We start from the raw sequence: 23,421 nt of genomic DNA, 5'->3' as shown, positions 1-23,421 counted from the left end.
CTGCCTTTGTTTTTTTGCAATTGGACTGTTTTTCATTGGGGTTTTACAACTTTATATTATGTTAACAATGGTGATTGATGGCCATTTCCATGTACTGAACTTTTATTATTCAGCTATGCCTTGGTAAATAGCTGTAGATTTCATTCATGCCAACTAAAACCCCAACAACTTCATGAAAAATGTTTAATGAATATCTGATGTCTCCCCTGTCCTGTAGGAAACTTCCCAATGATCAGCGATGATCTGGTGAACTCGTATCATCTGCTCCTCTGCGCTCTGGATCTGGTTTATTGTAATGCGCTGCTGTGCTCGAGCCGGAAAGATCTGCTCAACCCAGCCTTTAAAGGTCTCCAGCACACACAGCGCTCAGTCTGAACCCATTTCTCCTGGGATCCAGACAGTAGAAGCTTAAACTAACATTGGTTTGTGTTTTGTGTGCAGGGTTGCCTGAGGACTTTAACAGTAAAGATTATAAGCCGGGCCCGGGTTCATTATGTTTCATTGAGCAGCTTTGTGAGCTTCACGATGGTCTGGTGCTGGAGGCCAAAGGAGCTAAAGAGCATTTCTGGAAACCCTTCATTAAGAAACTCTTTGAGCGAAAGGTACTGGAAATACACTAGACAAGAGGATCAATGCTTCTAATATTACGTCTCTTAATCATACCTGCCAACATTTGTCTCAAAAATTCCAGGAGACCAGGGGGGTTGGGGGGGTTGAGTGTTTTGGTGGTGGTCTGAGTATCAAAGTAGAAAACCGGGGCGGGGGAGGTCCGAGGGCTGCGGATGTTATTAACTGTACTATGGATTGGTTATCAGGCAGCGATCGGATACTAATTTTATACCAAAGTTGACGACGGAGTAGGGGATGTTGGAGACTGTACCAAAAAGCTGAGGAATGGGGGGAGGGGGTGAAATTATAGGATTTTTCCAGGAGAAATAACAAAAACGGGAGGGTGGGGGGAGATGGGTGTGAAATACAGGAGAATCCCGGGAGTGTTGGCAGACATGTCTCTTAATGCATATTCAGAATTTGCCATGTTTACAGAATTTATGTTGATAGATCTGAGGTTTGTCTCTTTATAAAGAGAGTCAGGTCATTGAAGCGAAAACATTAAGTTTAAAAAAAAAGATCTATTACCATAAATCAATTTAGTTAGGCTATCTAATTACACCAAAAATAGGGAATACCGGCAGGCACAGGACATCAACGTGACGTCAGATTGACGTTGTACCCCAACGTGGTGAGGACGTTGTGTTTTGTTTGTAAACTGAAATCGTATTGACATCAGAACCCAACGTCAATGTCCAACGTCCAAACTAAATCAACCAAATATCAACGTCTAATGATGTTACAGCTTGGCGTTGTGACGTCTATCAGACGTTCAGTTTTGGTTTGCTGAATAAATGTCAGTATTTGATGTTAGTGTAACTGTACTGTAGCTTATAGTCAGGTTAACGTTAAAGTAATCACTGTGGTAAATGCAACGAAGATGCTTATTGTCTCACATGGGTTTTTTGCCATTAGCATAAGCAGACATATGGGTGTTGGGGTGTGTGTGCTTCTACAAACAAGTAGAAACAAAGATTAAGTAATTAACATTCACCCACAGTATACAAATACAATAATTATAGTTGAAATGAACAGTAACAATAGTTAGAAAGACATTAGATGATATCCAGAAGTACTATCCTTCACTTTCTATACCAGGGGTCACCAGTCTCGTTCCTGGAGGTCTAGTGCCCTGCAGGGTCTAGCTCCAACGTGCCTCAACACACAAGTTTGGTGATAATAAGCTGGTCGTGGGGGCCAGTTCATGAAAAGCATCCCAAAAGAGGGGCCGGAGAGATATGACTTACAATATGAGTGATGACACAACAGCGTATAAGAGCCCATATGTTGTATTTTTGCTCCTTAAGACACCCACGTTTTTTTTTTACATTAAAATGTTAATATATTGTATTTCAGAGCACAACAAAAGCAGTGCATCGCAAGTAGGCTTCTTCTACATTCAGACACATTCATATGTTATGTTTTAAACAGCATAACAATTAGGGATGCAACAATTATAGATTTTGGTTGTACGATTATAGTGTAGTGAAAATCTCTAGTCTGGCTCACGCCACCAAAACTGTTGTGAAATTCTAAGATGAGCCCCAAAAAACCGGGGAGAACATTCAAAACATACTCAATCTTTCCACAAGGGGGCAGCAACAGTCCACAGTCTTTATGTAGTGTCTGAATAAAGAGCCCTTTGCAACAGTTACGTTGGTTTAAAATGTTGGCTTGACGTTGGATTTTGGTCACTTTCCAACACAACTTCGACCAAATATCAACATAATTTGACGTCGTTATTACACGTCATGGTAACATTGTCCTTAGATGCTAGTTAGACATTGAATTTTGGTCACCTGACGCCACGAACGTAATCTAACCTACTGTAATAGTAATGTTTTATGATGTTGTGTGCCTGCTGGGTTGACAATAAAATGTTTTGATGTGCTCTTCATTTACAAGGGAATAGATTTTTGTTTCATTGGAGTGATAATACCTTTATTTATCACGGACTTTTTTGATTACCAACTTTGGAGACTTCAATGTAAGTTATCAATATTTCTTTAAAATCCCACATGACCTGCTCTTTAAAATTGATTTACAGGATCCCAAAATGCCATTGTTGTGCAAATGAAAGGCTAAAATGGCCTCTAAAATGGCTAGGAAAATAAATGGAGATTTTGTTTGGGCACAATACCATAAACAGCCACCAGGTGACATTGAAATTTGTCCGCAACTTGAGCCATATTCCCTCTCTCACAGATTTTGAAAGGAAAGGAAGACACGCTGTCAGGATTTTTGGAGCCAGTGAATTTCGGTGACAGTCTGTAAGCATCTACATTAAACACTCCTCATAAACACCTCCAACATTTCTCCAGACGTTTACAATCGCTCTCTTTCCTCAGGGCGTCTCTGAACCGTGTGTATGAAGAACATGTCTTATCAACCGGTTCTCTGGATGAGCGAATATTTCTAGGAGAAGGAGCTAGAGAAGACATCGGTACACCAGGGCCTTATGAAGGGATAGAGAACCAGGAGCGAGCAAACAACCCACTGCAGAACTCAATGACGGTACGTGTAAACATGATCAAATGAAGACATAAAATAGAGTCATGCTTATGAGTGAATGTGTTTGTTTCGCAGGCGTCTGCTCTCAGAGTGTCCACTCCATTGACAGGCAGGAGGTACGTGCCGGAGAGCGTTGTGGGGACTCCTGTTTCCAGCGCCATGCAGAGTGTGGGCCGACTGCACACCCTGCTGACGGGATTCAAATACAGACCCAGCATCAAACTCAGAGATATATTCAGGTAATCCTGTGAGTTAGAAGCTGATCATCTGCACTTAAAGGGGACCTATTATGTCTCTTTTAACAAGATGTAAAATAAGTCTCTGATGTCTCTAGTGTGTGTGTGTGTGTGTGTGTGTGTGTGTGTGTGTGAAGTTTCACCTCAAAATACTACACTAATAATGTTTTATAACTCTAAAACTGACCCTTTTAGGCTTTGATCCTAATTGTGGCGTTTTGGTGACTGTCGCTTTAAATGCAAATGAGATTGTGCTCTTTTCAGAAGAGGGCGGAGCTACAGATGCCTGTGTGTCAGTATAGTGGCAGATTCAAAAACAAGATGAACTCCTATGCTAATGAGGGAGAGATGGTCATTAGTGGGCGTGGCTTTTATCCTATGATGACATCATACAAAGGGAGAATGTCAATCAGAGTGTTTCTGCAGACTGTTTTGATCAAGTGTGATTATAAACAATACAATTAATTAATTTTGACCATTGTAAGCGTGTATTATTCACACACTGCTGGCACAGAACTGTGTTTAAACCTCTTATAAAAGTGATTTTTGCATAATAGCTTCCCTTTAACACACAATATTGTCTTTTTTTTGGTTGTGAGCAGAACATTAGCGTAGTTATAGTTATTATCAGTTATATATACGAATATGTTTAGTGTTAGTCAAACCTGACTCCTGTAGTTCTTTGCTCTGGCACGTCAAGTAGCTTAGTGTGAAAAAAAAATGTCTAGAATTATTTACTTCAGTCCAAAATGCTCTGTTAACACCCTGTATGACCGCCTTTAATGTCTCAGGTGAAGGCCCGAGGTGAATGTTCAACCAGAAGAACAGAATTTGCATGTGTCAAACACATCTGTCATGTTCTTCTGCGGTTGAGTATACTTTGAAAGCTACGCAGACATGGCTGTACACAAAATAGATCAGATGGTGGAAAAACAGGCACACCTGGTGCCTTTAGGACACACACAGACCACAGCGAGCCCCTCAATGGCCTATACTATACTACACACAGTTCTGTCCAAACAGCTTACAAGAGATGATTTTCATCATAGGTGCCCTTTAATTAGCCACCACTCTTGGGGTAAATGTTGATATATCTGTGATGGTGTAATGCCACTGATTCCACTCAAATGTAAATCAAGTGATTTCAGTGTGTTCAGATTATAGAAGTGCTGTCAAAAGTATCTAGTTCGGTACCAAACACTGATACAGATACTGAAATTTTAAAAACGTCCATTTCCTGCTAACATTGGAGCACTGATTGGCCATTGTGTTCACACGCTCACCAGAAATGACTGTGATTGGCTGTGAAGGTCATCAGATTGGTACTAAACTCACCACTTTTGACAACATTAGATTATAGATATTCAAAACAGATGTAATTGCCAAAGTCGTGTATGCAGTGAGCTGTGCTTAACCTGTGATTGCAGTGATATGTGAAGTGCACTCGAGTCACTGGTATTTCTGTTTACAATCAGATCTTGCGTAAGAGACCCCACAGAGTCGGTAGCAGCCAGACTGAAGGAGATGTCCGAGATTTTCCTACAGAATTATGAGGGAACTGAAGACGACAACAAGAGCCTGGCGAGAGGTTTACAATCTTTATACTTCATATATGTCATATATAAGTCATATATGTCATATATAAGTCATATATGCATATATAAGTCATATATGCAGCTTAAGGAATAGTACAATTCTGTTATTTATCACTCCCCATCATGTCATTTCAATCCATTCATCTTCTGAACTTAAATTTTAGATGAATTCTGAGATCCTCATTCATTAAAAGTGCAGAAAGCAAACCAAAAACATAGTCAAAACAGTCCATGTGACTTCAGTGGTTCATAATTACAACTTCGTTTGCCCATGGTAAGGTCAGTGTGTGCATTTACTACAAGTCTTGTTGCCTATCCAAGTTTGATGAACAGCAAATAATAACTTGACTTCTAGTTGATCATTTGGTATCAGAAGTGGCTTATTTGAAAGGCAAAGGCCTCTAGATTACGCTTATTTTACCACAATAAATGATGATCATGCCTTGATTATTAATGATTTCATTTTCATTTCATCTGGAATGGCAAAGGAAGAGTTCATCAAGATTCTCTGGATTCATCTTCAATGCCGCCTCCATCATCTTACCCCAGACATGCTCAATAATGTTCATGTTTGGTGACTGGGCTGGCCAATCCTGGAGCACCTCCTTTGCTTTCAGGAGCTTTGATGTGGAGGCTGAAGTATGAGGAGCGCTACCCTGCTGGAGAATTTGCCCTCTCCTGTGGTTTGTAATGTAATGGGCAGCACAAATGTCTTGATACCTCAGGCTGTTGATGTTGATCATCCACTCTGCAGATCTCTCACTCGCCCCATACTGAATGGAACCCCAAACCATGATTTTTCCTTCACCAAACTTGACTGATTTCTAGAGAATCTTGGCTCCATATGGGTTCCAGTAGTCTTCTGCAGTATTTGTGATGATTGGAGAGTTTTGTCAGGCAGTGTGTGTATTGTAGAGTACATACTGTCCATGCTAAATGCACACCCTGATCTGATGTGGAAGCATTGACAAACAAAGCCCATTTTTACAATATTTTTACAACATTAAATACAAAAAGGTCCACAATATTGCATTACAATCAAATTAAGTAAACCTAATTTGCATTCTGAAGATGAATACATTTGAGCGTGAGTAATTAATGATAGAATTTAAAGGTTCGGGTGAACTAACCCCACAATTGAAACCCTTGCATCATCTAACTTGGGTTTACCATGTTTTACAGATATCGCAGTAAAGTATTTTTGCTTGGCCGAGGCACTTTATTATAAATCCCTGGAGGTGATCATCAACCAGGAGAAGAAACGTCTTGGAGACGTGGACCTGTCTGTAGGTTTCATCTCCATTTTCGTGCTCTTTTGCTGCAGACTTTGGTTGATTCTGTCCTCTGAGTGTCGTCTCATGTGTCTCAGGGCGTTCTGGAGCAGGATGTGTTTCACCGCTCACTGATCGCCTGCTGTCTGGAGATTGTCATCTTCTCCTATAGACCACCAGGGGAATTTCCCAGAGTCCTGCAAATCTTTGACCTCCCCGCTTATAACTTTTACAAGGTAGATTAGAGAGACTATTCTATATACTGTACTCTACTACACTATACTCTACCACAGTGTTTCCCAACCCTGTTCCTGGAGGCACACCAACAGTACACATTTTCAACCTCTCCCTAATCAAACACACCTGAATCAACTCACCAGAGGATTAGAAGAGACTCCAACACCTGAAGTTAATGGGTCAGAAAAGGGAGACATCCAAAATATGTACTGTTGGTGTGCCTCCAGGAACAGGGTTGGGAAACACTGCTCTACCATACTGAAAATGTCATGGATTCATCTGTAAGATTAAGGGGCTGTTTACACAACAACGTTCACGTACAAAAATGGGGAAACAAGCATTTTGTTTTACACAACAACAGCATATTAAGGAATGTTAGTGCATCATTTAAAAAAAATGGGTTTCAATGTATTTCTTTTGAAAACGACAACATTATTGCTCCGTTTTGGATGTGTCTGCAGATATCCGAGTGCTCTGCGCTGTATCTCAGCGATGCATCCAGCACTTCATTCATGCACTTGCTGTGCAGACGCGACATGCGCCGATGTGTAAAATTATTCTCACAATGAGTTTCTGTTCTCTCATCCTTCCGACTGAGTTTATTCTTCTGAGGGGAATACTTTCAGTTCGGTGAATAGTTTGTAAAGCCTGGCTCAATGTGGTCAAAGTGGTTGATTAAATGAGTAAAAGTGAAACTGAAGGCGCAATATGGATGGTCAATAACAGAAAATTATTTAGCCTAATATAGGCTACACTAAAACGTTAATGTTTCACTGTAATTATTTATAATAATATTATATTTAACAGACCAGTTTGTGTTTTGGCGCTGAAGCGTATAAACGGACCTCGTTTTGAACTTTGTTTTTGAACGTCTCACTCACGGCGAGATTTGGCGAGGGTTTATTAAGTAAAGATGGCCTCAGACAGTTTAGTCTGCTTTAAACCTACAGGAAAATATCAGGCTTTGCTAAAAGGCTGGTTATTTTACCAACAATTAGTGTTAATAGGGGTAGCCTATTACAGATTCAAAGAAAAATCTTGATAATAAAAAAGGAAGCATAAGCTGGACCACAACAGATCAACGTCATAACGAATGCTCAAATATTGTAGCCTTTACAGCAAGCATCATGTTTAGTTAGATTGTGCCTTCTGTCTTATACAGTAGGCCTATGGGTCTGTTATTTTACTAAAGAAGATATATCATTTGAGTTTATCTCCAGAACTATAGAAACTGTATTATTCTTAAGAAACAACAACAGCACAGTATCAGGATCAGATCTGTATCGGTTGATACTCAGAATTTTCGAGATTGGATCGGTTCCAAAGAAATGGTATCGGTGCATCCCCGGGTGACACCATGCATGTGGGTAGTATGTATTAGGTATGTAGACATGCACAGCACATGTTGATTTTGAAGACAGTCACGAACAAACAAATGTACATGGTACGGCTCAAGAGTTTGCTAACGCTTCTTCAACAAGTGTGGATTTACTTCCTTTTGATTGTTTGTTTACATCTGTACACAAGCTGGGGTCCGTTCTTCGTATGTGGATTATTGGACTTGGTTATTGACGATCTGACACGATTAAGGATAGTTTCATCCTTCAAAACTCATCCAAGAGTTGTTGTCTTAGTGTCAAGTTGTTCAAGTTCTTGTCATCGTGTCATTTCACGCAAAGCTAAAGTGTGTACAAACTGCTGATATTTTCTAGTAACCTATAGGTTATACCAGTGGTTTGCCAAAATGAGGGTTGCTTGTTGATTTCCAAAAAACTAATTAATTTATTTAAACTATTAAAACCATATTTTATGCATAACTAACAGAAGAAATAATATCATTAATAGTTACATTAAAAAAACAACAACATGCAAATATAAAGCCGTCAACCTTTCGATTGTTTTTATTTTCTCGTAGGATTGCGACCCCTGGGGTGATTGAAGTTATATTAAAAACACAGCAATAGATGCAGCAGATTGATTTTACTCCACCAGGTTAAACTTTCTGACACCTTTACGGCACTCGTGTACATTAAAAATAAATACAGGCCAGGACTGAACATGGAGGATGGTCTCAGACTGGCGTTAAATCATGAAGAGTAGAGTCGGTTTAGTGTTTTTAGTGACAAAACCCAACCCCATAAAGAGCTAATCCACACTTTCCTATAGGTACTCTTTACTAACAACTGCCCTGCTATGGGTTATACAGTGTTTTTGCTAATCTTGGTGGATATGTGCAAACGAAAATCATTTTGAAAATGCTGTGGTGTAAATGTGAGTCTTTTAATAAATGCTAAGGAAAGACTTCTTCATTTTTTGACTACACCTAAACGGTCTTCTTATCTTGTTCAAAGGTGATCGAGGTGTTGGTACGAGCTGAGGAGGGTCTTTTCCGGGAGGTGGTCAAACATCTGAACCATGTCGAGGAGCAGGTGCTGGAGTCTCTGGCGTGGAAAGGAAACTCCCCGCTGTGGGAGCGCATCCGAGAGGCCAAAAACTGTGTTCCCGCCTGCCAGGAGGTGAGAACAATAACTGCTTATGACCCATGATGCTTACTATCCTCAAATAAGAACAACACTTTAGCATACATCTACAAATCTGCATTAATACTGTTAAAGAAAATACCCAAGTATAGAGAGTATGACTTTTATACAGCTCTATATAAGTTGCAATGAAATGACAGTGAATTGTTGCTTAAAGGCGTAGTGCATAGTCTGAATGTAAAGTTTGATGATGGCGTGACTGAGGCCCAATCCCAATTCTACCCCTTAGCCCAGGCATGGGCAAACTTGATCCTGGAGGGCCGGTGTCCCTGCAGAGTTTTGCTCCAACACTAATCAAACACACCTGAACACCCTAATTAGTGTCTTCAAGATCACTAGAAAGCTACAAGCAGGTGTGTTTGATTAGGGTTGGTGCAAAACTATGCAGGGACACCGGCCCACCAGGATCGAGTTTGCCCATCCCTGCCTTAGCCCTTACCCCTACCTCTTGTTTTTGTACGTAAAGGGGTAGAGATGTCCCAATTCTCTTTAGCATGAAGGCGTAGGGCTAAGGGCTAGATACCCCTTTAAAACGCGATTTTTTTAGGTCCACACTCGAAATCAAGGGGTAAGAAAACTTGGGGCCCCTGAGAGGGGGAAAAATGCCGATTTTGGACTGTATTTTTAGGCTAAATTCAAATAGCGCACCTCATTGGAATAGGCTAGTTGAGTGATTCACGCCCACCACCGTTTGTTTGACAGAGACAACTTAACTAAAGACCCCAACATTGTAAACATTGTAAAGCACATGGCAACATTTTGACGAGATATTTTTTCCCACTACATATCAGATTTTGCCAACTCTTCATCACGAGGAAGACAAGTAGGAATCATTATTAAGTGTGTGTATTATGGAGGACTCACATTCATAGAACTGAATTGGAGAAGTGTTATATCTAAATCATATGCATTATAAGTGATACATTAAAAATACCCCTAAATATAATTTTTTTTTACTGCTTCAGTGAACTTGAACTTTTAAAAATAAGTTCAATCTTTGTAGACTAGAAATATATGTACGGTATATCATTTATCGTAAAAAATGCGGGCAATACGTTATAGATTAATTTTATTTAAATAATATTATATTAATCTTATTTTTTAATTCAACTATAGGGGTTGGGAGCCACAAGACATTGTGCCCAGGGGCCTCTGAATTCTTAAAACAGGCCTGGGGAAGGCTTAGGAGGAGAAAAATAGAATTGGGATTGGGCGTGAGTGTGGAATCATGGGAGTTGTAGTCTTCATCATCCTATAGGACTCCAGGGTCTTAAAATGTTTTTAAAAAGTAAAATTGTAGGCTTTAAAAAGTTTTAAAATGACTGAAATATTGTGTTGTATGTCTTGAATAATTTTAAACAGGTCTTTAATTTTCTTTTGTTGATATGCCTATTTTTTAAAATAAATGTTATTCTGAAAAAAAGTACACATATATGACCAGAGTTAACTTGTTTTGACCAAGGGGCAACCTCCTGCTCTCCCTGGTGAAGATAATTCAGAAATAACTGAACCTGCAATTCATCGAAAGGCCACTGGGGGCTGGCTACAAAACAGAGCAAATTTCTATTGAATTCAGTGGTAAAAAGCCAAACTTTACAGCAGAAAAAAACGTGTTTACAGCCTAGTGCAAAAAATATTTTGATGTATATAGCTAATATTACCTTTCATGACTACTGTGAGGGGGTGATTTTTTTTATAACTCATCCCTTACATTTATAATGAGCCCTAATATTTTGCATAATTAAGGCCACTTGAGTGACAGTTAGGTCTTGCTGCTTGTTGTCACGTCACCTCAGCTGTATCCGGCTGATTCTACTACAGGCATCTCTAGCTCTGCCTAAGCCCCACCTCTTTGGCCATTTTTGGTTACCCCGGAGTGTTGAAGACAATATGGCAATGGTTGGCCCCGTACAATTGTAGCTTCATTTGTACTCTTCAGAAACATACGGGTGACATCATGGACACTACATCTATATTTTATCACAGTCTATAGTTTTGACACATATCAAATATGTGGCTTAAAAATAACCAGGGTTTCCACACTTCTTGAAAGTACTTGAAATTTGTGATGTCTGATATGAAAATATGAATATGCGTCTGACAGGTAATGCCACCCCAACACCTGGAGGACGGTTCAGGAAGCAACACAAACACACCCAGCAGCAAGGCTGAATTCAGCAGCAACATCACAGCAGGGGCAGGAAAAGGTGATTTACAATACTTGAATGCGAACTGAACGCAAGATCATTTCTATAAACATTCACATTCTTGTTCCCCTCAGGAGTTTCTCCGTCGCCTACATCTCTCCACGACCGCTACAGTTCTCCCCCTACTGGCACAGCAGTTCGTCGTCTTTTGTGGATGGAGACACGACCCCAGAACCTGCTCCGCCTGTAAAAGTGGCACCGCCATCTATAGTCAGCTCCATCCCAGCAGGACAGACTGTGGTTACAATGGCAACAGCTACTGTCACAGCGAACAACGGCCAGACTGTCACCATACCTGTTCAAGGTGGGAAACTATCGACGAAATCCAAGCATTAATTTAAAGCATTCAGGCACAAGCAATTATATAATTTGTAATCTTTAATAAATATCAATTGTATCTAGTGAAATTGTATTCATATCACAATATATATAGCAGAGAAACTACATTTCGCACTGTCAGACTTTTCCTATATCACGTAGGGGTAAATAAATTGGGATTGGGCTTTAGACAGGTGGTGCTGGGGGAGGTGGAGGGTTTCAGAGGACTCTTTCTATTATGTTGTTGTTTATTAAATATCTTATTGTTTGCTAAGATAAATGATTAATTATTGTAAATTCAGATTGCTTACATCTCCATTGACTCTGCTCGCAGGAATAGCGAATGAGAGCGGAGGAATCACATTTATCCCAGTGCAAGTGAGTGTGACGAGTCAGGTTGGAGCGGCTCTGCCAACCCTCAGTGCCCAGACTCTAACGGGCACCTTGACAGCCCAGCAGCTCACGACAACACCCATAGGCACTGTGCAAAGCAACCCCAGCCCTGCCAAACAGGACAAAAAGACTCCTCATCAGGCAACGCCCACCAAACGGGCCCAGAAAACAGGCTCTCTCTGCCTGTTCTTCCGCAAGGTACAGTAAGATCTGTTTGTTAAACCATCTATCATATTTGACAAGTGTGCAGTACTGTTCAGAAGTCTTAGCAATGTAATATTGACCATATTAAAGTATCTTATGGAAACACATTTGGGGGGGTAACAGTAACAGTAGCAGTCATGAAGTGGCCTCCACAGTGTCCAGACCTGAATATTATATAGGCAGAATGGGATTACATGGACAGAAGATACAAGTAACTGTAAATTAGCATTTGTTGTAATGCAATTGTTTTTTGTCATTGTCTTTAATATTATTATTATGGTGGCACAATGGTTTGCACTGTTGCCTCACAGCAAGAAGGTCGCGAGTTCGAGTCCCGGCTGGGTCAGTTGGCATTTATGTGTGGAATTTGCATGTTCTTGCCGTGTTGGCGTGGGTTTCTTTCTTTTTACTCATCTGATTAAGCAGGATTGTTCCCCCATCAGGTGTATCATCTAGCTAGTGTGCGTCTTAGAGACTTGTGTGCTAAACTGGACATCAGTGCTGATCTGCGCATGAAGATCTGGACGTGTTTCGAGTATTCGCTAGTGCACTGCACCGACCTCATGATGGACCGACATCTCGATCAGCTCCTCATGTGCGCCATCTACGTCATGACTAAGGTATTTCACATCGAAACATTATTTACTGTACCTATATTATCAGCGATGATAACATATATCGGCCTCCATATCGGTACTGGCTGATGAATGCTAATTCGTAATGTAGCCACTATCAGACCAGTGATTAAAAGGATCATCGGCCAATAAATTATTGATTATTTCTGCTGGTTAAACTACTTTACAATTACAATTTGTAAATGCCTTTAAAAATCATGTTAAGATTTGTATTTACAGAATATATCGGTTATTATTTATCGGTATCGGTTAGTTATCGGTTATCGGTATCGGTGTCAATTGTTATATTTGTACATAACTAAATGTAATTGAAGAAAATTGTATTAAATTGGCCATATTTTGCACTAACATAATGAGGAATACAAGGAAAAAAGTCTCAAAGTGACCACTAAATCTATTTTTTAGGTGACGAAAGAGGACAAGTCGTTCCAGAACATCATGAAGTGCTACAGATCTCAGCCTCAGGCCAGCAGCAGTGTGAGTTTCAGTCTGTGTGTAAAGCAGTATTAAACATGATGATGTGATTCTGATATAAATGGAGACGACACTCCTTTCTCAGGTGTACAGAAGTGTGCTGATCTCTGGGAGAAAGAGACGACACTCTGGAAACAATGAAAACACCCATAGACAGAGCTCACCCACTGAGGGAGCACAAGAACAAGGTGACACATTTCAATGAGCCTTTGACAGCATGCGTGTTATACTGAATTCTGCCATTTACAGTTATATTATTGTGTTGTAGGACTTCAGTCTGGATTCTGACTTAAAGGGGCTTACATTTTCGTTTTTAAAGCTTGAATATTTTGTAATTACATCGTATAATAAGACTGACTTCAAATGAAAAATGACAAGGCCAATATTACTAGGAACTATGCTCACATTCGGGCGTAATAGTCAAGAAACTCTGCTGCCGTACCGTGCCTGAACCAGGAGAAGTGCTGGTTTCAGAGGTCGCCTTGAAAACATTGAGACAATAGAGACGCATATGTTTAAATCTAAAGAACATATATACTATATTTGACAGACATAATCAATAAACCCTTTATGCTTGCCGTCAACTACATTATTTAAGGCGTTAATTAAGAATTCTACGTTACAACACTGATAGGATCTGTTTTTGTCAAGATTAGCCCTCTTAATAAGGGTTTAAAAAAATCTTTGTCATGCACATCTCGTCAGGATAGCACGGTTGTGTGATCAGCAGTAAATCTCTATCTGAAGGCCATCTGAGAGGCGCTCCCATGAAGAAGAAAACCAGGAAATCCCCACAGCATTGCATTATAAACAGAAGTTATCACAGAATGGTCATCTAGATGTCTATGTAGTCCAATTAAATTGATTTGACTATTAAATATATTGGATCATATATTTGCTCCAGGTTGGAGGAAAGTCCTTATCACCGGTGAAGAAATTCAAGTATCTTGGGGTTTTGTTCACAACTGAGGGAAGGATGGAATGTGAGATTGACAGGCAAATTGGTGCAGTGGCAACAGTAACGTGGTCGATGTACCCTTCTCTTGTGGTAAAGAAGGAGCTGAGCTGAAAGGCAATCTGCGTTCCTACTCTCACCTATGGTCACGAGTTTGGGTCATGCCCGAAAGGACAAGATCTCGGCTACAAGCTGCCGAAATGAGTTTCCTTTGCAGGGTGGCAGGGCGCACCCTTATAGATAGGGTGAGGAGCTCTGTCACCCGGGAGGAGCTCAGAGTAGAGCCGCTGCTCCTCCACATCCAGACCAGTCAGCTGAGGTGGGTCGGGCATCTGTTTCAGATGCCTCCTGGACGCCTACCTAGGGCATGTCCCACCGGGCATGTCCCACCAGGAGGAGGCCTCGGGGATGACCCAGGACACGGTGGAGGGACTGTGTCTCTCAACTGGCCTGGGAACGCCTCTGGATCCTCTCCGTAGGAGCTGGAGGAAATGTCTGGGGAGAGGGAAGTCTGGAGTTCTCTCCTAAGACTGCTGCCCCCACGAACCAGCTCTGGAAAAGCGGACGAAAATGAGATGAGATGAGAAATTGGTTTCAGTTTTGAACTGATTTTTGAGTAGCTTATCAGTGAACTACGACTAAAAATCTAAAACTATAACTCATTTTACTGACAAAATGTGCACGACATTGACCTTCGACTACAATATTTAAGGGCAATACTTCTAAGACATTGATAGGATCTGTGGTTGTCAAGATTAGTCTTGTTAATAAGGGAAGCTATGATCATAAGCTTAATAAAAAAGTTTCAATAATAGTTTGAGTCAACCGTTTAACTCTGGTGAACAAAATATGCATGAGAACCACCTTCCATTAATCACCCAGCCTTATATACAGAAGGGATTTCATGTTTTATTCCTGCTTTACAGTAAGCGGTGAGAGCAGTCCCGTGTCCATGCGCTCCAGCAGTACGCTGCCCATTCCCCAGCCCAGCAGTGCTCCATCTACCCCGACCCGGGCCCCGGGAATGCCCCAGGAGCAGGAGGAGGAGCGGGGCGACCTCATACGCTTCTACAACCATGTCTACATCAAACAGATCAAACCCTTTGCTCTGCGCTACTCCAGCAACTCGCCCAAAAATGGGGTAACTGTTGTGTACATTACTCCAGTCTCAAGGCTAAACACTAATCAACAATTTCCTCAAATGTTGTACCGTTTCATCTCCTCATCTCACAGTGACTGTAGAGCGCAGTCCTTATTCATTCTATAGTTTTAATTTCACTGTATTTAATGTTGTAGTGATTCATTTTCTCATTTGACGATGATTAGAACAGACAATTTCTTCAGAAAGTCTATAATAACTCTAGTTTTCCACCCGTCTGCAGGCTGAAACTCCTCCGCTCTGCCCGTATCCATCGCTGCGCATCGGCTCTCCACGCCGCGTCCTCCTGTCCCACAATCACTCCATCTACATCTCTCCACACAAGACCGGCAGCCCCATTTCTCCACGAGACAAAATCTTCTATTACGTCAGCTCCAGCCCGTCCAACGTGAGAGCAAACCTTTGTACTGTAAAATTACATGTTTATGTTCAGATTCACTGAAAAGTATCACGACTTCATCCAACAGCGGCTCCGAGAGATCAACACCATGATCCGAACCGGCGAGACGCCCACCAAGAAGCGCAGTATCGCTCTGGAGGAGGAGCAGCAGTCTCCTGCTAAAAGATTGTGTCAGGAGAACCAGACGGCGCTGCTCAGACGCCTGCAGGACGTGGCTAATGACCGCAGCTCCTCGCACTGATCCATAATAAACAAGTGTATGAGGTCAAAAGTGCTGACCACGATACCATTTGGCACTGTAACTTTAAATGCAGAAACATTTGAATGCTGATCAACGGCTTCTTAAACTCCTCTGATTGGCTATTGTGTTCATGCGCTCAACAGATATGACTGTGATTGGCTACAATGATCATCGCTTCACCACTCTTCACAGAGCACTTACAGAGATACATATACTTTCAGTACCAGTTGGTTTTGTGGTCAGTACTTTTGATAACACAACCTGACAGAGCTGTGGCAAAAAATTCTGCATCTCTTCTAGATTTTCAGATGGATCTCAAATCTCTTTTGAATCGATTCTGAGCTTAGTTTTTAACACCAGATGGTGCTGTATGCTTTACAAACAGCCATACCCTGCTTGCAACCAATTTATTACCAATACCAATTGAACTTAAAATGATCATTAATAGTTAGGTTTAAGCAAATTATAAGTGTTTATAGTGAGCCGTGTTTACATGAATCTAATGACACAAAAGCTGACTAGCCTAGAGCAGCATCTGCTGGTAAAATGTAGCCTAGAGCGACGTCTGCTGGTAAAGTCTAGCCTAGATCACAATCTGCTGTTAGAAACTAGCCAAGAGTGCAATCTGCTGTTTAAAAAGTAGCCTAGATTGCCGACAGGTGTTAAAAACTAGCCTAAAGCGCCATCTGCTGTGTAAAAACTAGCCTAGAGCGTCATCTGCTGTTTAAAAACTAGCCTAGAGCGCCATCTGCTGTTTAAAACTAGCTTTGATTGCCGTCTGCTATTACAAACTAGCCTAGAGCGCCATCTGCTGTTAAAAACTAGCCTAGAGCGTCATCTGCTGGTAAAAACTAGACTAGAGCGCCATCTGCTGTTAAAACTAGCCTAGAGCACCATCTGCTATTTAAAAACTAGCCTATAATGCCATCTGCTGTTTAAAACTAGCTTGGAGCGCCATTTGCTGTTAAAAACTAGCTTTAATTGCTGACTGCTAATAAAAACTAGCCTAGAGCGCCATCTGCTGTTAAAAACTAGCCTAGAGCGTCATCTGCTGGTAAAAACTAGACTAGAGCGCCATCTGCTGGTGAAAACTAGTTTAGAGTGCCATCTGCTTTTTAAAAACTAGCCTATAACGCCATCTGCTTTTTAAAACTAGCTTGGAGCGCCATATGCTGTTAAAAACTAGCCTAGAGCGCCATCTGCTGTTACAAACTACGATCAGAATAGATTCGAGAGATTATCGATGCATTTTGAAAATCTCTGAATCGATTTCTTGAATGACTTTTCGCCACAGCTCTTTAAACTCATCCGAAACGCAGAGACTACTTGACGGGAGTCTTTCACCCAAAGCCACCTACAAACATGGAATTGTTATATTTACATGAATAATTCACACTGGAAAAAATAACAACAAAAATTCCAAAAAACTTGGAAATAGTCTATAGAGACCCACATATTACAAGCAACAGACAGATATAGGTAGTAAATTGGAAAGAACATTAATTAAATTAGTATAAAGCAAAAAATTAGAACGTTGTACTGTTTCATTCACTCATTTTACGGTAAACTGTAGAGCTTTGTCCTTATTCATTCTGTTGTTTTCATTAAGCTGTAGAAAGTTGTAGTGATTAATTTTCTTGTTTTACGTAAAACAATAGAAACGTACTAATTCGTTTTCTTGTTTTACATAAAATTATAGAAACGTACTGATTTGTTTTCTTGTTTTACGTAAAATGATGGAAACGTACTGATTCGTTTTCTTGTTTTACGTAAAGCGATAGAAACGTACTGATTCGTTTTCTTGTTTTACGTAAAGCAATAGAAGCGTACTGATTCGTTTTCTTGTTTTACGTAAATCGATAGAAACGTACTGATTCGTTTTCTTGTTTTACGTAAAGCGATAGAAACGTACTGATTCGTTTTCTTGTTTTACGTAAAGCAATAGAAACGTACTGATTAGTTTTCTTGTTTTACGTAAAGCAATAGAAGCGTACTGATTCGTTTTCTTGTTTTACGTAAATCGATAGAAACGTACTGATTCGTTTTCTTGTTTTACATAAAATGATAGAAACTTACTAATTTGTTTTGTTTTACATAAAACCATAGACACGTACTGAATCATTTTAGTTTTTTTATGTAAAACGATAGAAAAGCACCGATTTTTTTATGGTTTAACGTAAAAAAAACTATAAAAATGCAAAATGATAGAAACGTACCGATTCGTTTTCATGTTTTATGTAAAACTCTAGAAACGTACTGATTCATTTTCTCGTTTTATGCTAAAATGACAAAATCATACTGATTCATTCTCTCGTTTTAAGGTAAATTGTAGAACAGTACTGATTAATTCTCTAATTTACAGTAAAATATAGAACATTGTACTGATTTATTTTCTCATTTTAAGTTAAACTATAGAACGTAGTAGTGAATCATTCTCTTATTTTACAATAAACTGAACGTTATACTGATTTATTCTCTTGCTTTTTGACAAACTATAGAATGCTGTTCTATTTAATTCTCTAGTTTTACGATAAACTCTAGAAATGTACTGATTCTTTAATTAGTATTCAATATATCCAGGCCAAGCCAATACAGTCATTGATACAGTTTTACAGATTCATAAATTTATTTTAATTGAATCATTAACACATTTTTACTGATTCGTTCCCTTAAGTGAATCATTGACACATTTTTATTGATTCACTAATTTAAGTGAATCATTAACACAGTTTTTACTTAATCATTAGTTGTTTTAGGTAAATCATTGTCACATTTTACTAAATGGTTAATTTAAGTGAATCATTCACACATTTTACTGATTCGTTGATTTATTTTAAGTGAATCATTGACACATTTTACTGATTCCTTCCCTTATTTTAGGTAAATCATTGACAAATGTTTACTGATTAGTTAACTTATTTTAAGTGATTAATTGACACAATTTTTACTGATTCGTTCCTTGTTTTAGGTAAATCATTGACTCATTTATACTGAATCAGTAATTTATTTTAAGTGAATTACTGACTCACTTTTACTGATTCATTTCTTTATTTTAAGTGAAACATTGACACATCTTTACTGATTTGTTAATTTATTTTAAGTGAATCAATGACACATTTTACTGATTCGTTCCTTTGATTTATCTTAATTGACACATTTTAATCATTTGTTAATTTTAAGTGAATCGTTGACACACTTGCTGATTCGTTCCTTTAAGTGAATCATTGACACACGTTTCTGATTCGTTCCTTTGTTTTAGTCAAATCGTTGGCCACATTTCACTGATTCGTTTACTTGATTCAGCTAATTGCTAGCGAAATTTGACAAGCACTTAAATACTATTAGTGCTGGCTGATACTTTACAAAGCAGTTATGAAGGTTCATCAAAATACAAAAATAGTATGCATGTGGGTTAGCAATAAAACAACAACAACAGATTTTTGGGTGAAATATTCCTGTTTTAAATCAACCGATTAGCTACAAAAGACCATCTAAATAATCACAATCAAACTGATCAACCAATAAAATGAGCGCAGATATATTTTGAAGCTGAAGAGGGAGTATTTTGTAGACGTGTCATAAAACTGAAGGAGATTTTGAAGCACTTAAAACAACAGATATGTTTGGCGAATCTTGCTCCGAGTTTACCAGGCGTGTTTATAAAGAGTTATTTTTCATAAAGAGTTTTATATGTATAGTGCTGAAAGATGTACGTGTCTGTGGATTTGCTGTCTCGTATGGTTTATATATTTATGGTATTTTTCTAACCTTAGTAAGGCGAATAACATCAGGGTTCAGTCATGATAACTGTAGACGTGAGCTTGACTTTGTATTTATTTTTCTTGTAATTCTGCATGTATTTGATGCGTTTCATTCAGTGTATTCTGCTTGTTTGCTCATTTCTGACTGACGTCGTGTTTGTTGTAAGTGCCTTTTTTCCTTCTGCCTTTCCTGATCATCTGTGCTTTACAGATTTTAACCCAGCAGTCCAGAATTAAATTATAATCCGACATTAAGAAATAAAAAGTATGCTACAACAAGCGACTGAGCCATTTGTAGCCAAGTCTGATATATTGATAAACATTCATTCAGTCATTTTCCTTCGGCTTAATCTCTTTATTCATCAGGGGTCACCACAGCGGAATGAACCACCAACTATTCCAGCATATGTTTTACGCAGCGGATGCCCTTCCAGCTGCAGCCCAGTAACAGAGACTATTAAGCAGGTGTGAGGTGGAGTTGGTTGGAGCTAAACTTTGCAGAGCTGCAGCCCCCCAGGAACTGAGTGTGAGACCATTGATCTAATACAATGATATTGACCATAGAAGTAGATCAAATGTATGTCATAACACACTCTTACCAGCAGAGGACGCACTAAAGTTATACATTGAAATCGACTGAAATACACTCATACAAAGGCCTACAGGAGTTTTCCAGATGTTTCTAGCATAAGCAAGCTTCAGTTTGCAGTAACTCCTGTTATTATCTATAGAAAGCTGCATATGCATTATATATATTAAATGTATGACAATATAATACCTCTTAAATAAGCTATCGAAGAACAAAATGGAAGATAAACCAACTCATCTCCTCATAAAAACAACACCTGAGAGAAAACAATGACTTGCTCTTGTATTTTTTACCCAAATCTGGCAGACTGGTGGATTCGCGCCAAACGCATTGCGTCACCGACAAACTTCAAAGCACGTGACGCATAAAACAGCCTGTCCTGTCTGTGGACTCGAATATCACAGAGTTATGATGATGTCTAGAGCTGATTATATTAATATCAGATCACACAATGAGCAGACAGACGACATGAGTGATTCAGAATTACTCATAATAAACACACAGGAGAGGATCTCATAGCGAAATCTCCCTCACAGAGAGGAAAACACGGCTTCAGATGAACACAAATCTGCCAATCAGTTTTCAGCACACTAATCCTGCCCCGTCATTTAATTTAGCGGTTTTTATAGTGTAGTTTTTTTATCCTATAAGATGAGAGCAACTTGTAACAATTAGTTTATTATATTTAAAATAAACTATAAAATAAACCCGAATGAAGGTAATTAGTGCATCGACCAATCAAAACGAGCTTTGTGCTGTATTACTTACATATTCATGAGCTTTGTTTACTTTTTAGTGGACAACGGTTAAAACATGGCGAACAGTATATGAGTGAACTGACACATGAATGACTTAATTAATTACTTAATGAGTTAATTTCGAGATTTTCAGTAGTCAGTAAAAACACAGGTTTTAAAATCATGTCATCAACTCTCCTGCTGCGATTTGTCACTAACCTTATGAATATGCAAATAATAACAACAATAATAATAATAATAATTCCTTGATTTATTTTAAGTGAATCATTGACACATTTTTACTGATTCAATAATTTATTTTAAGTGAATCATTGACACATTTTTATTGATTCAGTAATTTATTTTAAGTGAATCATTGACACATTTTTATTGATTCAGTAATTTATTTTAAGTGAATCATTGACACATTTTTATTGATTCAGTAATTTATTTTAAGTGAATCATTGACACATTTTTACTGATTCAATAATTTATTTTAAGTGAATCATTGACACATTTTTATTGATTCAGTAATTTATTTTAAGTGAATCATTGACACATTTTTATTGGTTCAGTAATTTATTTTAAGTGAATCATTGACACATTTTTATTGATTCAGTAATTTATTTTAAGTGAATCATTGACACATTTTTATTGATTCAGTAATTTATTTTAAGTGAATCATTGACACATTTTTATTGATTCAGTAATTTATTTTAAGTGAATCATTGACACATTTTTATTGATTCAGTAATTTATTTTAAGTGAATCATTGACACATTTTTTATTGATTCAGTAATTTATTTTAAGTGAATCATTGACACATTTTTATTGATTCAGTAATTTATTTTAAGTGAATCATTGACACATTTTTTATTGATTCAGTAATTTATTTTAAGTGAATCATTGACACATTTTTATTGATTCGATAATTTATTTTAGGTGAATCATTGACACATTTTTACTGATTCGTTGATTTATTTTAAGTGAATCATTGACACATTTTTATTGATTCAGTAATTTATTTTAAGTGAATCATTGACACATTTTTATTGATTCAGTAATTTATTTTAAGTGAATCATTGACACATTTTTTATTGATTCAGTAATTTATTTTAAGTGAATCATTGACACTTTTTTACAGATTCGGTAACTCATTTTAAATGAATCATTGACACATTTTTATTTATTCGATAATTTATTTTAGGTGAATCATTGACACATTTTTACTGATTCGTTGATTTATTTTAAGTGAATCATTGACACTTTTTTACAGATTCGGTAACTCATTTTAAATGAATCATTGACACATTTTTATTGATTCGATAATTTATTTTAGGTGAATCGTTGACACATTTTTACTGATTCGTTGATTTATTTTAAGTGAATCATTGACACATTTTTACTGATTCGTTGATTTATTTTAGGTGAATCATTGACACATTTTTTATTAGTTCAGTAACTTATTTTAAATAAATCATTGACACATTTTTAATGATTTGTTAATTTATTTTAAGTGAATCATTGACACATTTTTACTGATTCGTTGATTTATTTTAAGTGAATCATTGACACATTTTTACTGATTCGTTGATTTATTTTAGGTGAATCATTGACACATTTTTACTGATTCGTTGATTTATTTTAAGTGAATCATTGACAAATTTTTACTGATTCGTTTATTTATTTTAAGTGAATCATTGACATTTGACTGACTCGTTAATTTATTTTAAGTGAATCATTGACATTTTACTGATCCGTTAATTTATTATAAGTGAATCATTGACATTTTACTGATTCGTTAATTTATTTAAGGTGAATCTTTGACACATGTTACTTATTTGTTAATTTATTTTAGGTGAATCACTGACACATTTAACTGATTCTTTAGTTTTTGTTTACGTGCATCATTCACACATCTTTACTGATTCATTACTTTATTTTAAGTGAATCATTGACACGTTTTCATTAATTATTGATTCATTAATTTATATTAGATTAATCATTGACACATTTGCACTGATTAATGATTCATGAATTTATTTTTAAGTGAATCACTGATACATTTTTATTAATTCTGTTATTTATTTTAAGTGAATCATTGGTACGATTTACTGATTCGTTAATTAATATGAATTATTGACACATTTTCACTGATTCGTTAATTTAAGTGAATCATTGACATATTTTAACCGATTCTTTTCACTGATTATTGATTCAATAATTTCCTTTTGAGTGAATCATTAACAGCTTTACTGATTCGTTAATTTATTTTAAGTGAATCATTGATACAGTTTTACTGATTCATTAATTAATTAAAGTCCGAAGTTACCCTCATCTTATAGGTAT

At 37.8% G+C, this 23,421-nt stretch overlaps 1 protein-coding gene across 1 annotated transcript in view; it reads left to right on the top strand.

Annotated features, from left to right (window-relative positions):
* Nucleotides 1-17,645, top strand: part of rbl2 (retinoblastoma-like 2 (p130)) — a 29,609-nt gene extending 11,964 nt beyond the window's left edge. The window contains 18 exon segments of the mRNA XM_056451252.1: nucleotides 218-346; nucleotides 442-602; nucleotides 2,815-2,879; nucleotides 2,958-3,359; nucleotides 4,832-4,944; nucleotides 6,134-6,237; nucleotides 6,321-6,458; nucleotides 8,811-8,975; nucleotides 11,104-11,206; nucleotides 11,281-11,349; nucleotides 11,352-11,510; nucleotides 11,859-12,115; nucleotides 12,565-12,741; nucleotides 13,162-13,233; nucleotides 13,316-13,418; nucleotides 15,112-15,326; nucleotides 15,568-15,732; nucleotides 15,812-17,645. Coding sequence (XP_056307227.1) covers nucleotides 218-346; nucleotides 442-602; nucleotides 2,815-2,879; nucleotides 2,958-3,359; nucleotides 4,832-4,944; nucleotides 6,134-6,237; nucleotides 6,321-6,458; nucleotides 8,811-8,975; nucleotides 11,104-11,206; nucleotides 11,281-11,349; nucleotides 11,352-11,510; nucleotides 11,859-12,115; nucleotides 12,565-12,741; nucleotides 13,162-13,233; nucleotides 13,316-13,418; nucleotides 15,112-15,326; nucleotides 15,568-15,732; nucleotides 15,812-15,985 — 2,771 coding nt within the window. The 3' untranslated portion in view covers nucleotides 15,986-17,645.
* Nucleotides 17,646-23,421: the final 5,776 nt, after the last annotated feature.

Source organism: Danio aesculapii, chromosome 25 (genome assembly GCF_903798145.1).
Source record: "Danio aesculapii chromosome 25, fDanAes4.1, whole genome shotgun sequence".
Taxonomy (NCBI): Eukaryota; Metazoa; Chordata; class Actinopteri; order Cypriniformes; family Danionidae; genus Danio; species Danio aesculapii.
Note: the sequence above shows the minus strand (reverse complement) of the source record. Positions and strands in the feature narration are given on the sequence as shown.